Here is a 19,279-nt window from a genome sequence, read left to right as displayed (position 1 = left end):
GGTGCGGCCACGCTGGAGTTTGTTCTAAGTTTCTTTACTTTCAACCCGAAGCGGGACTTGGGGACACGCGGGGTGCCTTGCCTGACTCTGTGCGTTCCTCTTGCACCACGTTGCCTCTGCTCTCTGAAAATTGGAGCTGAGGACCTGAGCATGCTGGTGAACTCACTCAGAGAAACAAAAACACACCAAGGCGACTAACTCTGGGGACTTTCACCCCAGGAGACGAGTCTTCCTTGGTAACAGTGTTCTCATTTCTTTGCACCCTGCTATCTTTTTTCTTTTTTCTTGCTACCTGAAGTGGAGAACTGGCAGCCTTTAATCCATGTGCAGGTGAACGGGTGCTGCCTGTTCTCAGTTGCCCTTACTCTCCTTCAGTTTTACTTCAACCCTTTACCTTTTCCCAGCCTTCATACCTGACCAGATGGTTGGTACCAGAGGCCAAGTGATGCCCAGAGCTTATGAGACCCGATTTTAGTAAAGCTTAGCTAAGTTAAACCAAAATACTTCCATTCTCCCCTTTTCCCGCCGTTCATTCTTACTTCTGAAACTGTACTGGCTGTGCTTTGCAGTTGGGCCACGAGAACTTAGATGTGCACAGGTATTTTATTGTTTGGTTACAAAAAGTGGACAGTATTTGAACACAGAAACCTACCCATTGTGATAGAAAGTTGGATCCTTTCCTAGCCACTTAATCATAAGCATAACATTCCAGTAGAGGCCACCACACGCCTCCTAAAATAGTTGAATGCCAGTTTGATTCACAACAGAATGTTTTGAAGACTCAGAATCCTCGAAATCTCAAGGGTGAGCCTTTGTCTTCAAATATTGTTCCATCTTAAAAATATATATCTTGGATTATTGTATGTTTACTTGTCATTTTCCCTTTGTTATTTTAACTTAAATTAGGATTAGATTACCTGTTAGAATTACTCGAAACAAGAGATTTTGTGGAAATAAATTGTGAAATATTGTGGAGTCCTTTATACAGATAAGAAATATTTTATTATTAAACTGACTGATTATAAAACGTTTTAATATTTTACATCTCTTAAGAATTGGTTAAAAGTGAGATGAAGGGAAATGCTAATTTTTTAAAATGTGGACATTCTAACTGCTTGTATAAAATGTTTAATCATACTATCCAAGGAGATTTTTGTTTTAATGAATCACAAGTATTTAATTTATATAGGACGTAGGGACCTTGCAAATATCTATTTTATTTTTAGTTTTAGTTAATTTCGAATGCAGTATCTTCTAAATTGTAATTAGTGCACGTGATTTTTTTTTAAATTTTGCAGTATGTTTTAGATATTGTAGAGATTTAATAATAGGTCTCTCTTCCTCTGCAATTTGGAGAAATGTTCCAGTGGAAACTGTTAAAACCTATGAAGTAAAACAAAAGGTGAAGGTAATGTGGTGAAGACAGTATTTCTGCGTTCTTTGTTTAAAACCATTATGATTGGTTAGATTTAACCCTGCAAGTTACTTTATTAAAAATATTCTGGTTGAAATTTTAGTGCTACATGTTGGCAGACTAATTTTGTTTTGTTTCTTATAATGATATTCTGTTCACAAAAAATAGTTTTTCTTTATAGAATTTATGTTTATTTTCATCACACCCTTTGATATTGGCTTTAGAAATTATGGCTTTTAAGTTTGTACTTTACAACCCTCAATTGTGGTGGTTTTTAGAACAAAGGTATTTTCATTATGCTATATATCTGAATATATTGTATGTTATTATATAATGGAATATAAAGATTTCTGGAATGCCTGAAGAAAACGTAGGTATATATTTGTTAATTTTGATGTCAAAACAAATAATTTCTGTGTGTTGAATATTGGTAAGACTAAATATGAATTATTAAATTGTAGTCACTCATGTAGTTTAGAGTGTTTTCTAGTATATTTTACCTTTCTTGTTTATATGAACAGTAGAGAACTTTACCCACAAGAAAACCATAGGCAGTAACAGTTTTAGATCAATGGACAGTAGCAAACTATAGAGATAATGAGCCTAATTAATTTTTGAAAAATTTTCCTATGGGGAAGTGTGTGAAGGTTTCAATCAAAAACTAGTTTGGTTCCAGTGAATAGTAGAAAATGGGCACTTGGGGAAAAATTCCTGGAAACAGGGCTATAAGGTAAACATGAAGCTCTGGCTGTGAGAGTCTTGCAGGGACTGTCTCAATTAGGTCTGCTGGGAATAACAACTTCAAAGGGCATCACCCCTCAGGCAGCTGCAGTTTAGGCTCTTGCCTGGATTCTGTCAAGATCAGGAAAGAGGTGTTACTTGAGATGGTATTGGTTGTTCCTGGGCAAGGGTCATAAAGAACAGCCTGTTTGAGTACCATGAATTCTTCATGAATTAGTTCCATGGGCATTAGTTTGTATAGTACTTTTCTTTTTGTGTGTGAGGGAAAATATTTAGTTCTTTTTGGAAGAATTGATTATAGTGTTTTGAATTTGCATAGCATACATTCAATATTTTATTAGTATTCTGATACTTCTATTATTATTATCAATATGTTTTTGTTTAAGGAATTTAGTTTGGGGAGTAATTTAATTCATTGATGAAAAGAGTTTGACGTTAAAGCTATAGACATTAAAATTTTAACCAGGATAAGTTGAGAAAAACTTAGCAAGTTTTAATTAATTTTATGACCCTCTGTAGTAATAAAGGCAAGAACATGAGCATTGAAAGCAGATGAATCTGTATTCCAGCACCCCCAAAAGATATATGATAATACATGCTATCTTAGTTCTTTAGATTTATACTTCATCTGCAAATGGGAAGAAAAATATTTTCAAAAGTTGTTAGGTAAAATAAATTCAGCACTTACCAAGTTGACCTTCGTAAAGACTGTGTCTAATAAATTATAGTTCTCTTTATTTTCTCATTAAAAATTGAATTATTGTCATATATGGGTGTGTGTGTAAAGCCTTGGAGTTTAGGTGGTTATAGCCATAGCCCCAGGCTTTCTATAATGAGGTTTTTTTTTTCAAGACCTCCCTAAATCTGATCATTTCTCCCAAAGTTGTTGAAGCTCTCATTTTTCACATTTCTAATCACAGATAGTATGATACAGAAATAAATAGGAGGTCATATTAAGGGATACTTAAAGGGATAAAAATACAAATTTTATTCTGGCAAGTGGTTAATTAGGGATTTCATTTACATTCTGTTTTGTTGTGTTTGGAATTCTTACAGTATATATGGAGTACTGACATCATACTATATAGTACAATAATGGGAAGTGTCTGAAGATGCATTTCTGAATTATATTCTTCCCTCAGTGTTTTAAGTTAGATGAGCAAGACAGGGATTTGAGAAACTCACTATAAATGGCACAGGTATGGTAATGGCAATCGCTTAAGGCCTTGTGAAGGAGGTTGGATTTGATCAATGTATTCTAGAGCAATAATGTTTTTATAGTGGTGAAAGAAACAATTCAAATGAATAGAGACAGTGTAAGCAAAACTGTACTCACTTTGGAAAGGAGAGATGTGTGTCACTGGGATGTAAGTTTGTATTGGATTATTCTGTGAAATTGCATGAGTCCAGATTGCGTGGTTCTTTGAAAGCAAGTTTATGGGTATAATTTTATTTTGTAAAGATGAACTCTCTCTTAGAACATTTATGCTTTGAAAAATGACCATTGGCAGTGCAAGGGATTGATTAGAATAGGAAAAGTTCTGAAGGTGCTGAATATCAGTGAGGAGAATATTGTAGTCATAGATTTTTGTGGAGGAAGACTGAAAAGGGGAGTTGATCAAAGACATCTTGCAAAGAATAGGTAGAGCATAGTAACTGATTAGGTGTTGAGGAAAAAGAAGGTAGACTGAAGAGCTGGCATTAGGAACCTGATAGGAGGAATAAATTCAGGTTAACAGGTAGTTAATTTGTGCCAGCTAATATAAATCAATGCTAGGCAGTAGACTATTACAGAGAAATATATCTTTGATGTAGTAGGGGATAGAAAAGCAAGGTGAACTTCTTCTCTTGTTTTGTTTTTAACAATACCCAACTATTATTTGGCCATTTCCTTATGGTTTAAAGTAGATAGTGCTGATGCACTTATAATTAGCTTAAATTATTAATTATATAATTATTCATTCTTCAAAAATTATCCTTATGTACATTATTATTTCATGAAGATTTATTTAATGTGGTAAGTAGTCATGTATGAAGAATGCTTTCCTAGAATCAGGGGAAAAAGTCAAGAATATCTGAATTTCTCACTTGATTTGCTGTGTATATGTCGATTATATCCCTCTACCATGTAGATTCTTTCCTGATTCTTCCAAGTTTATTTTTAAGCTAGTGTGGTCTGGAAATATTCAGGTCAGTTCATTCTAGGGCAGGGCCTCTACATTTCCCCTACCTTGATTAATTCATCAAGAGAAGTAATTATGACCTTGATGTTCCTGAATGGTGCAACTGCTTTCTTGGACTACATTATTTAAAACTACCCAACTCATAGTTTCTCTCATTTTTGATCTTGAGAAGGATGTCAAGGTACTTTTCTTCTTCCTGTGATTGTTTTCTTGGTTGGTTTTATCACTGTATTTACTGGCAATTCTAAAGACTTATTAAGCACACGAAATTCAGAACTTTGTCAGAATTTGACATAGGTGTACTTATGTTACTTCTAAGTATTATTTACTGTCCTTGTTGATAATTATTTTATGTGTGCATTCCAAATTTTTTCTTTAGATGGGTAAAGAGTTGCATAGAAAAGAGATCTGATAGATAAACTACATTATCTAGCTTTTACTCATCAGAGAGATTTGTTCTGAATTTTCATGCAGGTATCTTGGGCAACTGATTTTTCTGCCATGTTTTAACCTGCACATTTGAAGTCAGTCCCCCATTCCCACCCCTATGTATGTGAGACAGTAAGCTAGTTTGCTCCTTACTGTTTATTTCACAGGATATTTGAGACAGTTTATAGGAAATATAATTAATAAACTCTTGCTAGCTCCTGAAATGGAAAATAGCAAATATAGAAAGGGTGGAGGGAGGATGGAAGTAGAGGGTGGGACAAAATACAGGTTAATAAACTTCAGGCTGTTTCTACATTTTAATAAAAAAGAATTATCAACTTGACCTTCAGTTTCTTTGTTCTCAATTTTGGTTTTTTTCTTAGATTAACATGGGCTTTTGGTTTCAAGTTACCCATGCCAGTGTTGTACTCTTAAATATGTTGATATTTAATTGTATTGGAAAGGACCTGAGCACCATTTTCTGGATGATTATGATATGGAGACATTGTAAAGAAAATAAACTCTAGGCCAAAGTAAAAAGAAAAATAGCCCTTGAGTTCTTATTAGCCAATAAAATAGAAGGTTAATTCCTAAGATAGCAATTAGAAAAGTACATTTTCTGGGAATTGAGATTTGGTTCTGAGTCATTTTTTTCTGTTGTTTTAAAGATGTGACTGGGACTGAAGGAGGTATTTGAGTGCTTTATATATTAGTGCTAATTTTAAGTGATTTGCTTTTTTATTACACTAAAACCAAACTTTTAGTATTCTTGCTTATTTAGATATAGTGTAACCATATAATTAGAATGTCATATTAGCCATTCTTCTGTCACTTAATAAAATATGTGAGAAAATAACTTGAATAAAGGAAAGATGGTTTGCTTCATAGTTTCCATGAGTTCAGTTCATAATCATATGGTCTCATTGTTGTGGGCCTGTGTTCAGGTAAAAACATCACAGTGAGAAGGCCTTGGTAGATACTTTCTTGTGGTTGCCAGGAATCAAAGAAAGAGGGAGAGAAAGAAAGGAGCTATCAAAAGGAAGCAAAGGAGAGGAGGGAAGGAAAAAAGAATGAGAAGTGGATAAAGACAAGGCTTACTTTCAGGTGCACATCCTGCCAGCTTCCTACTTCCCCCTACTAAGTCTCTCCTCCATCCACCCCCTTCAAAGAACACTATTACCTAGCAACTAAGTCTTTAGGATATGGATTTTGGGGATCATTTCAGATCCCAAACATGGCATTATTAGTTAAGGAAGGGAACGTTGCCATTTGATTAACAAATAACTCATTTATATTAGCTCCTAAACAAGTAGAGGAGTCAATTGTTTTAACTCACACTTACAGAATTTCTGTCCACCATGGCAGGGAAGACACGCTCAGTCCCTTTGCTGTGAGAATGTGGCAAATCAAGACTCTGCCAGAATAACTAAATATCCAGAGAACATTTTAGAGGAGGCATATATGGAGTTTCAGAATAGATCAGCTCATGTAGTAGCGCATATCTTTAAACAGTATTTGTTTGATTTTTTTCTTTTTGGTGCATGTGTCAGATCTTTTTTCACTGTTGTGCAGTGTTCTGATATGTGGTTTCAATAAGTTTGGCTTATCTATTATTCAGTTAAAAACCATTAGTTTGTAGTAATTATGGCTACTGATGTAATTTTGTGTAGTGATACTGATTAGAACAGAACTTCATTTACTTTAGGCAAATCCTTGTGAATGAAGTTGCCATGTGGAACTTTCAGCTTCTTTAAATTTTTCTTAGTACTTGATATTGTCTGTTATTTACTAATTCTGATATGTGTATAGTGGTATCATTAGTTTTGAGCTTCTATTTGCTTTTTTACAAGCATTGTTGGGAGTTTTGTTGAAACACTTGTCATGGAAATGTTTTCTCTAGAGAATTGTCTTTTTAATTTTTAATTTTTAAATTGACTCAGTTTTCTTAAGAGTTTTGAGATTTCTGGAAACAGGCCCCTTTATCAGGTACTGATTGACATATGACCTTTGCCTTTTATTCTGTGGCCTATATTTTTATTTTATTTTCTTAATCAAGAGTGGAGGTTTTAATTTGAATGAAGTCTAGTTTATGAATTTCTATTTTGTATAAGAAAAAGTTACCTGAATCACAAAAATTTCCTTTTTTATTTCATTGATGTTATTTGAAGTTTATGCTCTTTTTGGACTTTTGATCAACTTTTGATTGGTTTTTATAAATGATGGGTGGTATGGATTATAGTTCAGTTTTTTTTTCCTATACTGATATCCAGTATTCTTGTTTAAAAGACTACCTGTTTTCCACTGAATACACTACTCAGAATTTGGTCATTTACATGTAAATTTTTAAGCAAACAAAGTATTACTTAGCTTTCTCAGATTCTCTAGAAACTTAGAAACATAAAATGTTATAGTAAGTGCTCTGAAGCTGGACTATCTGCGTAGGGATTCCATCATCTTCATTTATTTAGTATGTGACCTTTGGTAAGTTGCTAACTCCGTTGCTTGATTTGTGCAATTTGGATTGATAATAAAACATAATGCATGAAACTACTCAGAAGAGTATCTTTTCTAATTGTGATTATTCAGTAAAAATTATTACTTTTAAATGTTTTCCTTTTGCAGTCCAGGTTCTTGAAGATTAATAGGTTTTCAAATTAAAAAATTAACTATTGGATAACTTTTGTACATTATAGTTTTTAAGCATCCTGTGTAACTATGAAATGATTATAACTTTTCTTTAAAAGCATTTTATTCATTAATAGTGTTTCTTTAATATTTGAATTTCTATATGGCTTGTATTTTGAAACTTTTTATTCTTAGATTAGTTACAATAAGGCTTCTTATCCCGTCTACAAGAGAATGGTGCTGCTTTTGCAAAGCATCTGTTTTCTATGTTATCTCATATTATTTTCTATATTCTACTGAGTGATGATTCCCTCCACTTAATATTTGACACCAATGTTTACTAATGATAAAAACATTTTCGGTAATATTTTATCTTAAGCTAATAGTTTGTAGTAGCTTTCTGCAAAAATTTATTTTTAAAAATATTTTTATCATTATTTTTCTCTTTTTTCATGAAATAAACAGAATATTGTACAGTGTGTTTACAAACTGTGAGTTGAGAGCAGATTGGTTTTATTTTGTAACTAATTCCGTGTGTGTTCTTAGATGTTAATTAATTTGATATTTTTTCATTTGTAAAATGGAAATTAGCATGTTTATGGTTATTTTGACATAGAAATACAACAGTTGTACTTTATATATGTTTAATAAGAGCAATATAGATTTTTAAAAATAAATACAAATATATCTCTCATAGACCAAATTCTTTAACCTTGAGAAATAACTCAATGGACATTTATACTCATTTTATATTCTCAAGGCATTTTAATGTAATTATAAGAGGTTATTACAGTGAGAAGAATTTTTACAAAAAATATATATGTAGAAAGGTTTTATATAAATGGGTGCTCATTCATGCCACATATAGTACATATTTTTTACAAGTAAACTTTCCAAATGTGCAAGCCATAGCCCTTAGGAAATTGTCAAGATGGCATATACCTTGGCTTTTGGAATATATTGACCTCATTCAAACACATTCAGGTCATTAGTTCTGATGTTTGCTAAACACAGTAAACAATTTCTTGCCTGGGCATAAAGCAAATAATTTTTTTTTCTGTCATTAAATTAATTAAAAAAACAAAAACCAGAAGATCCATAAATATATTTGTGTATATATGTATATATGTATATATATGTGTGTGTGTGTATGTGTGTGTGTGGAGAGAGAGAGAGAGAGAGAGAGAGAGAGAGCGAGCCCGAATGGATATGCTCAGTGTAACCCAGAAGCAACCTAGTACTGCTGTGATAGTATTTTTGAAAGGATAATTGCTCTTGGATTGGTCTTAATTAGTTCTAAGTGCTATTTGAGTTTCATTCATTTATCAAATGAGTAGTATCTGCTTATGATACATAAGGTATGGTACTTGTTTGATAGGCTTCACTGGGTAGTGTTTTAAACTCATGCCTTTAAAACTGAAGACCAGTGATGTGTGTGTGTGTGTGTGTGTTTATAATCACAAGAAAGTGTCTAAATAGTATATTATGGTAAAAACACCAACACATTTAGGCCTAAAAAAAGCTTTAGAAATATTTTTCTGAGGTGTTAATGTTTTAGTTTGTATGCCATTACTCACAGACTAAGTGATGCATTTTACTCTTTTGCTTTAAAATGTAGTAGTAATAGTTGATTTCTTCCTACTTAAATAAGCTGTTAAGGAAGTTGAACTTTAAAAGCAGAAAACACAGTTTCAATATGCATCTCCCAGTTCAGTTTGTGCCTTATTGTTATTTCCATTATTCCCGAGAGGGTTTAGAAACATGCCTATCTTGATTTGTTTTTCAGTATTCCAAAATTATTTCTGCCATATAGAAAGTTATTTTTACTAATGAATGTTTTTTAAGTATTTAATTGAATTACTTGTGAATTTGTATCTTGTATTAGTTATTTTATAAAGTAAGGGGTAGAAAAGATATTTTGCTTACTGTTTCAGAGTATTGGTCCATTATAATGGGAAAGAAATATAAGTGAACCAGTAAGCAGAGGATGGTAAATGTCATAGATCTGGTTTTCTCCTTTTTTTTGAATTCACCTTGTCCCTAACCTATGGTGCCACTCACTTCTCAATTAATCTTGTCTAGAAACACCCTCACAGATACACCTACAGGCATGTCTCCACAATCTTATATGTGATTCTAAGCCAGTTAGGTTAACAATGGAGATTGATTATCACAGCTTTTGTAGGTACATTAGGCTTCTTGCATTGGATATTAAAACAATAAGAATTCTAGAGGTTAGATTTCTGAGTTTGCAAGCTATTCTAGAATTAATGCTAGCTCTTAATTTAGGCATGTTTAATTTTATATATACCATATTTAATTGGAGAAATGTATGCTGAAATTATGGCAGAAGACAAAAATAGCTATTATAGGAATTGCAGTAGATTTTAAAATTTATGCTGAGATTTTAACTTTATAATGAAGTTGTTAAAATGAAATTGTTCAAAACAGGCTAACAATATGAACAATGACTTCTTAAAGGGAGGAGAGTTAACTATGTTGCCAGACTGATCTTATGTTGCCTCAAGTGATCCTTCTAAGTAGCTGAGTGTTGCATGACACTTTGATGCATTTATTTATTCATTTTTTTTAGAAGCCCAAGGTACTGAACCCAAGGCCTTGAGAGATAGTAGTCCTTGATAGACATGGTCTTGGTTATACAATAAAAAAGATGATTTTTTTATTTCTACCATTTTATTTCAACTAATAGGCTCTATGGATCAGGAAAGTCATTAAGATTACAATAGCCATTTTCCCCTATAAATTACAGCATCTCTGAAGACAGTGAAGTGTGAATTGCTGTAGTGTATTGGCAAGGTATCCAGAGTAGATAAATGTTGCAGCTTGATAGACAAATGATAAGAACTTAAATATAATCATCTTTTAGTTTTCTTTTAGTCATCTTTTAGTTTATTTTTAGGTTCTACACTGTTTGAAAGCAGTATGCTTGGCATTTCTGATGTTAAATCCTTTTTGAAATTTTTAATGCCACAACTTAAATAGTGAAAGTGATTCAGCTGAATTATGCTGTTTCTAAAAATTTATTTAAATATTCTTAATCCATTAGCCTTTTAATGTAATTAACAGCTTCACAATCTAATGTACTGTTTTTTTTTCTACTTTTAGTGTTGTACATTTGCAAGTTTCTTAATTAAAGATCTGGTTCTCTAGCATTCAAAATGCACTGAAACTTAAGAATCCATTTTGGTGGCCTTTTTGTGGGGGAGGGGTTCTGGAACTTTTGATACTTTGACTGCATTTTCTACATTCTGGAATTAAAAGTGTACAATCAATATTTCTCTCTTGGTCAATATTTACTAGAAAAACTGTAAATATCTAAGAAATTCTAGAGAAAAATCAGTTTAGATTGAAAATACAGGTACATGCCTATGATCTCAGCTCTTGGGAAAAAGATGCAGGAGGATCATGAATTTAAGACCAACATGGAGTACATAGAAAATTCTAGGTTGGCCAGAGTTACATAGTGAGATGCTATGAAAAGAATAGTAACTGGATATGGTTTGCGATGACACACATGTTATACTAATATCTGAGTGATAGAGGCAGGAGCAACTCTGTGAGTTTAAGACCAGTCTGGGATACATAGTGAGTAACAGACCATTCGTGGTTCTGTCTGTCCCTCCCTCCCCACCTCTCTCTTTCAGTTAGGGTCTCATACTAGCCTAGGGCAGTTGGAACTCATTATGTAGCCCAAGGTGGCATTGAATTCACAGTACTCCTACCTTAGCCTCACGTGTGCTAAGCCTATTAGTATGGGCCACTATACTTGCTTAAATTGTTTCTTGATAGAAAATATGGCAGTTATTGTGAGACTGTGTTTAGTTTGTGTAGAGGGAAAAGGAGATTTAGGACAGTCTGCAGGAGGTTCTCTCCTTCCACTACATGGGTCTCACAGATCAAACTCAGGTCATTGGGCTTAGAGGCAAGCATCTTTATGTTTTCCTAGTTTTATTGGTTTGAATATTATGCAAGTGACGGGTACAGTGAATAAATCGAGTAATTCTGCCACACATTAACAACACTAACCTTACAGACCAAATTATTAAAGAATATTTTCTACATGTTAGCTGTTATGGTATGAGCCTTGCTAACCCAAGGTTAACAAAAAGATAAATATCTACTGGAGAAGTGATTGTAATTATCAATAATAAACCATTCATCTACTCTGAATCCTAGCCTCTGGTAATTGCCATTATTTTTTATGTGTGTAGGATCAGCTCTTTAAAACCTCTACATGTGACTGAATTCATATTTTTTGCTTGTTTAGACCAGGTTAGTTTTAAACTAATAGAAAGCTACTTGCCTTTGTCACTATTTTATTTTCTGTTTATATGAATTTGGCGTGTTTTGGAGCTTCTTATGAATAGAATTATAAAGTTATTGTCTTTTTGCAAATATGTTATTTCACCTAAAATAATCTCTTTATAGTTCATCCATTTGTAGTGTCTGCTGGAATTGTTTCCTTTTTAAGACTGAATAGTATTCAATTGTGTCCTTATAGTATGCTGTTATTTATATAAAAGCTGATATATGCATAGGTTGCTTCTCTCTTCTTCTCATTGTGGTTACTACTACTGTGACTTGAGACTTTGCTTTCACTTTTTTTGGATTTTATACCCAGGAGTGAAATTACATATAATATGCTGATTCTACTCTATTTTTTGGAGGAATAGTCATATTTTATGGTTGCTACGGTGTTTTATATAGTTATCAGCACTATACAAAGATTCCAGTTTACTCACATCTATAGCTATGGTGGAATTGTCTTTAAAAAACAAATTCTAGGATATGGTCTAAAGTCTGCTCTAAGTTGAACTTGTATTTTTGTGATTTTTATAATTCATATTTCAACAAATAAATATATTAGAAGTAGCAATATGCTGATGTTATTTCACTTTGTAAATGTGTCTAGCCTGGAGCTTGCTGTATAGCACAGGCTGTCCTCAAACCCCTATCAATCCTTCTGCTTCAGCTTCTCAAGCATCTCTGTGAACGGAATGTGAGTTTATTGTTCTATATTGTCCTTATTAAGTTAGAAACTTTTTTCAGAAAGCGTAGTAACAGAGCAAGTAGTTTGAAATTTTACCTCTAACTTTTTCCCTAGGTTACTTATTAAGATGTAACATACAATTTCTTCTTCATGAGAGCAAAGATACAGTTTTATAAAGAGATTTCTAAAGGAATGTAAAAAAAAAAAACAACTTCCCTAGGAAATCATTTAGATGAGAACTTTTAATCCTAGATACTTTTGACTAGAAATATTGATTGTAATATATATCTGTTGTTACATAATATTGTCATGTGAATTTACAGATGAAATAAAGATAAATTTATTATGTCATAGTTTATATGGGCTGAGAATCTGGGCATGACTCAACTTCTGCTTAGTCATACAAACCTGTAATCAAAGTTTCAGCTCTTCTGCATTCTTATCTGGAGGTTTCATTGGGGAAGGTCTACTTTTAAACTCTCAATGGTTTTTTTGGCACAGTTATTTTTCATGCATATGTAATGTGGAAAAGCCTGGCCATTTTGCTAAATATTGGCTGGAAGCTTCCCTCAAGTCCTAGAAGTTGCTTAGTAGCTGCTACATACAACACGTTTATAGTCCTTCGTAGTATGAGTTTCAATATGACCACTTACTTCAATCAAGATACGGAGAATCTCTAGAGTTGTTTTTTTTTTTTCATAGTGTAACCATAGAAATGAAATCACATCACGTTTGTGATAATTCTTTTTTGGAATCCAGCCACAGGTTGTGTTTACCATGAAGACTGCGGCAACTGTTACGAGAGAGCATGAACACAAAGAGGTGAGGCTCATAGAGAGTTGTCTCCAGGTTGTCTGCTACACTGAATGACTTGGAAGTTTCTCTATTTGGTAAAGAGTTTGACTCAATAGATATAAATTATTCTAGGTATTGTGACTATACCTCTAAATTTAGATCTAATTTATTCCAGTTCTTTTAAGTGGAGAGAGAAGAGAGGGAGGTACAGCAGGAAGAGAAATAGGAGTGATGATGATGAGGAGGAGGATTATTGACCTTCTCCAGAAGTCAGTACCCAACATGCAGTCTTGAAATGTTATTTGAAAACAAAACTTCAATATATTAGGTTCTTAAGTATATTTTTAATAATAGGTACTATATGCATACAGTCATTTTGCTTGCTGGGTTTATTTTAGGGTATCTTAGAGTCTACTAACTTAATAATACTTATTTGTTGTGAAAACTGATGGCTGATGTATATTTTGTTTATGAAATCATTAATTTAGATTACCCATTATTTCTTACATTCTCATTGGCATTTTTCTTATTTGTATATCTTTATTTTTGGTGTTTTCAGACTATTAGAAAATGCTTAAATTACTTTCTGAGAAAATTAAATTAAAACTAGTTTTTATTAGATTAATGAGAGCTTGGTTCCCTTGTTTTTTATATCAAATTTATTTATTCACTTTACAACCGAATATCAGCCCATCTTTTCCTCCCTGCACCCCATCATGTAAGTCCTCTCCCCATTCCCCTTAGAAGGGGAAGCCCCATGCCCTCCCCTATCTTACCACCCGACTCCTGTTTTTTTTTTTTTAACCATTTAATTCCTTGGTTATTTTGAAAGAATATCTTTATTTTTAATCTTTTTTTACAGCCCAGTCTTTATCCCCCTCCCAGTCTGTCCTCCAACAGTTTCTCATTGCATTTCTCCTCCTCCATCTCCAAGAGGATATCCCACACCCCTAGTTATTTTTTTAAAAAATCAACATTTTTTTAAAAAAATAAATTTTTATTTTCCTATGGCATTTTGACAATATTTTTTCATATGAGTGAAAATGACTTGGGTTTTAGTAAGCACCAGTGATTTCTCTGGTGTTTCTTAGAATGGATATTCTTATATTGAAAACCTGCTCTTTGAAGGTCAATGAAGTAGGAAAAATTAGGTGTTCTGTTTGTGACTGGGATAATTTCCAGGATGCAGTGATGCTTTTTGACTCATCCCAGTTCATTTTATTTCTAGTTCCTCCAGACTAACTGCTTCATGATAAATTAGTCATAAGATGGTATGACTAGGATGTAACCAGTAGCTAGGTAACAGGAACGTCATCTTTTTCTTTTCATATAGATAATCCTTTTTCTATACATAACACTTTATGTATAGAGAAATCTGAGAATTTCTCTATTATAAGAACTTAAGAATCAGGCTGTTGTCTTCCTGGATTTGGATTGTTTGTTGAAAGCTGCTTGTTAATATCAGATCTATAGCTTGATTTTTAGATACCACATTGCCCAGTGTATGGAGATAAGGTATAAGACAGTGGTATCATGTACAGAAATTGGGAACTCTGGGTGAAGAACTGATTTAGAATAGCTCCCTAATTAACTTTTATATCTATTAATTCTTCCCCTGTAGTTTGCCTTTTTAACATTTAGGAATTGATGTCTTAGAGTTGACAAAATTGTCTAAGAGTCATCTGAGCTGTCAGAAGTATTAGCAGTTCTTCCTTTTTGATGCTGTGTATTCTTTTATTGTTCATCCAGGACTATTTGAAGGACACACAGTTTGTTTCCAATTTATGACATTTACTAATAAAGCTGCTGTGTTTTACACATATGGTTGCTAACACACATCTTAAATAAACATTCTTTACTGTTTATTACAGTCTAATTTCTCACTAGTCTGAGTTTTGAGTATGGTTCGTATTTTAGTTCAGTTATCAAAGTAGTTATTGTATTTTGATATTGTAGTCCTTACATGTGCAGATTGTTGTTGAAGCCAGTACTTACATTAGTTCAAACATAGAATCAAGACGTAATCCACCATAAAAATAAACTGAAAGAAAAAAATCATATTATCATTTCATTAGATGCTGATAAAGCCTTTGGCAAAATCCTCACTCTTTTATATTAAAATTATTAGCAAGATCAGTGATACAAGGCACATAATCAAAGCAATATATAGCAAACCAACAGCCAATATGAAATGGAGATATACTTGGAGAAATCCCACTAAAATCAGGGACAAGACTAGAATGCCCACTCTCCCTGTATCTATTCAATATAGTACTTGGATTTCTATCTAGAGCAGTAAGACAACCACTGGAGATCGAAGGATTAGAAATTGGCTAAGAAAAAGTCAAGGTATAACTATTTGCAAATGATATGATAGTGTACATGAGGAACCCCAGAAATTCTACCAGACAACTCCTACAGCTGAATATAAACATCTTCAGCAAAGTGGCTGGATATAAAATTAACTCAAAGTAATCAGTATCACTCCTTTATACAAATGATAAATGGGGTGAGAAAGAAATTAGGGAAACAGCACATTTTACAGTAGTCAGGAATAATATAAACTAACTTGGTATGACTCTTAACCAATATGTGAAGTCTATATAACAAGAACTTCAAGTCCCAGAAGAAAGAGATTGAAGGAGATCTCAGAAGATGGAGATACCTCCCATGCTCATGGACAGGCAGGATTAACAAAATGAAACTGGCCATCTTACCAAAAGCAATCTTGAGGGCTTATCTGAGTTGTTTTTCTATCTTTTTTTCTAAATTTTGCTATCTCTCCCTATTGTTATTGTTTACTCAAAGTTCTGGGATGGCTTCTTTAGTATTCTAAATAGTTTTAGTTGATAATCAGGCAGAGGTAGGCTTTAATTCATCCTTCTGTCTGTCTCTTCATCTCCTTTTACTTTTCTGTGGTGTCTTACTAATGAGCATTAATTAAATTCCTTTTTCCTTTAACTAACTTGCGATTATTTATTTTGTGAACTCCTCAGATAAGTGAATGACAGACTTTCTCTGTAAAAAGCCAAGCAATAAATATTAATGCCTTGTTATAGTGTCTCTGTCACAACTACTAAAGTTTGCTGTTGTAATATGAAAGCTATCATAGATAGTAAGGAAACAAATGAGTAAGACTGTATTTTAGTAACGTTTATTCAGGAACAGACAGCTAACCTGATTTGGTCCATGGATTATAATTTCTCTTCACTTGATCAAAGTCCTCTCTATATTTAATTTTTTAAAATTAATGCTTGAGTACATGTAATTTCCCACTAAGCTTTGCATGTAAAAAAGTTTCAATAGCTGCTTAAATCTCCTCTAGTTTAAATCTCCTCTTTGTTCTGTTATGTTATCTTATAAATTTAAAATTGAATCATATGAGATTTCCCATTGCACATTCATATGAAATTGTTCCTATTCTGACATTCTTTGAATATACCAAAATGAATGTCTGTGAGATTTATTTATATGTGTAAGGTCATCAGTCATGGCACAACCTTAATAAATATATAATGAAACATAAAGCTCTAAAAAATTAAGGTTTCAAGGACAATGTGTGAGCTATATCAACAATTTTCCTTTTCCAAATGCTTTCTTTGGATTCCTTGACCTTTTGTTTTTCAGTAACTGTTTGAATGGTAAGGGAAAAGCCTTGGGCTATTTTTTCTTAGTTATTATTCTTGTTTTAATACTATTGAACTTCACATTTTGAACAATGTTTTTCAGCTAAATGATCTTAAAATGGTTGATGAGCCAATGGAAGAGGGAGAGCCAGTTTCTTGCCGGGTAAGTACTCATGTTAATTTAGTAAACATTTGTAGCATATAAAGAAAGCGAAGGGCCTGGAGAGATGGCTCAGTGGTTAAGAGCACTGACTGCTCTTCCAGAGGACCCAGGTTCAATTCCCAGCAACTACATAGTGGCTCACAGCCATCAGTAATGGGATCTGACACCTTCTTCTGGTGTGTCTGAAGACAGCTACAGTGTACTTAGATATAATAAATAAATCTTAAAAAAGAAAGCGAATAATTGGAAAGGAGAAAAGCTTTTATCAGTTAAAGAATTGTATTTAAGTCAGTTGGTGGTAAATGTAAATATTTTGAGATAGTTTCTTGTGGTCCTAGTTGGCCTTAAACTCAGTGTAGCTGAGGCATCCTTGAATTCCTGATGTTCTAACCTCACCTTTTTATTTCTGGGATTATAGGCATGTGCTACCACACCTCATATCTGAAGTTTTAAAAACTGAGTATTTTCCTTTTTTGCAGGGACTAGATGAATTCTGTATCACAGAGCTCCATTCCTAGTCTGTAGTCCAGGCTCACCTTAAACATGTAACACTTCTGCTTCAGCTTTCCAATTACTAGGCTTGCGGGCTTCAGTCATTAAGCCTGGTGTGTATGGGGTTTTTCAAAAAACAAAAACAAAAACAAAAACAAAAGCTGTGTTGAAAATACACATGCATAGGAATCAGCAGTTTTAAAATATACTGGTCATAGGAATCAGCAGTTTGGACAAACTGTATTTTTACTTGTTAGTACATAAGAGATGTGGGTATTTAAATGCAGTGTCCTCTGGATTAAACTTCAAGAGACTATCTTTAACTTTAGAATAAAAAGGAGATCTATCTTTAATAAAATTTGACTATAAAAGTAACTTGAAATATTTACAATCTATTTTCTAGCTATCAGAAAGGATTGAATATAAAGTATTTCAGAAGTCCCTGACAAGTTTTCACTATTGCTTAACCATTAGGCCATAGTATTTAAGGCCTATGTAAAAGACTTAATTTATAAGATCTAGATTTGGGGAAAACTATTCTTAAGATTTTATGGGAGGGCAGACTAATGTCGGCACTTCCATTAATATTATGATTTCATAGTTACCATCTTTATAGATATTTTCATAGCCTTATTTTTTTATTTAGCAGGAACTTCAAATATATTATTCTGTTATTTTCTCTTTATGATATGGATTTGTTTATTGAGCTTTAGAGAAATTGTGGCTTTTAGCAGGTAGTTAAGACCAGTAAATATTAGAATCTCTCTCCTGGTAGGTGACTGAATTGTATAAATATGAGTACCATTCTCTTCTTATTTAGTTGTGTTAGATAATATCAGGAAACCCCTTATAAAACATCTCCATCTGTAAATTTATCTCATATTGAAACCAGAAGTGATATTTAAATTGAGTTTAAGACTGTCTTTTGAAGTGTTCTTTGTTACTAAATCACTAGGCAGTGATTTTGAAACATCCCTTTCATTTAGAGTGGACAAGATGAGAAGTATGATATCACTTTGGCATTTGCAATTTAGTAACATTTTAATACCAGTAACATTTTAATTTTGAAAATAACAAACTGTAAACCTTTTTCAAGAAAATGTAAAATGTATAGATAACATGAACCTTAAAGGGCATAGTGATATTCATGTTGCTATTTTCGAAAAGATAAGGATAATAAGTATCTTCAAAAGGCATTGGAGAAGAATGGCTCATAATTTAGCAATTATCAGCAAGGAAACACCAATCTCTATGCTACAGGACATAAAAGTGTAAATTCATATATACAGAGGCACATATATATCATGTATATGTATAGTTAACATATAAAGTTGAGGACATAAACCTATAGGGTGTCATACATTTGCCCACCACCCCCTCTTATTGGTTTTTCAAGACAGGGTTTCTCTGTGTAGCCCTGACTGTCCTGGGAACTTACTCTGTAGACCAGGCTGACCTCAAACTCAGAGATCTGCTGGCCTCGGCCTCCTGAGTGTTGAGACCAAAGGTGTGTGCTACCACCATCCAGTTGATATTTGCCTTACTAATTGTAATATGAAAATATACATTTAAGTAGGAAGACATTTGATACACATAGTGCTAGATACAAATATGACTTTCATACTATCAATCTCAAATTGTATAGAGATTTGATTTATTTTATGAACCAATCTTAAAACCCTGTTCTTTGGCAGTTGATTGATAAAACACTCAGTTTGTATCAATAAAACTACAGATAATAAGGATGCCATATACATTTATCACTGTTTATGGTGGTTTTAATATAGAATAAAGAGCTCT

The 19,279-nt window shown here is 33.0% G+C and overlaps 1 protein-coding gene across 7 annotated transcripts in view; it reads left to right on the top strand.

Moving 5' to 3' along the window:
* The window catches only part of Rps6ka6 (ribosomal protein S6 kinase A6), a 98,015-nt gene that overhangs the window by 22,344 nt on the left and 56,392 nt on the right, over positions 1-19,279 (top strand). For all 7 annotated transcript variants that reach the window (XM_052171541.1, XM_052171538.1, XM_052171537.1 and 4 more), the window contains 2 exons: positions 13,163-13,225; positions 16,928-16,987. In XM_052171541.1, the coding sequence (XP_052027501.1) occupies positions 13,163-13,225; positions 16,928-16,987 (123 nt within the window). The remainder of the gene's footprint in view (positions 1-13,162; positions 13,226-16,927; positions 16,988-19,279) is intronic.

The sequence above is a fragment of the Apodemus sylvaticus genome, chromosome X (genome assembly GCF_947179515.1).
Source record: "Apodemus sylvaticus chromosome X, mApoSyl1.1, whole genome shotgun sequence".
Lineage (NCBI taxonomy): Eukaryota > Metazoa > Chordata > Mammalia > Rodentia > Muridae > Apodemus > Apodemus sylvaticus.
This window is presented reverse-complemented; position numbering and strand designations above follow the sequence as displayed.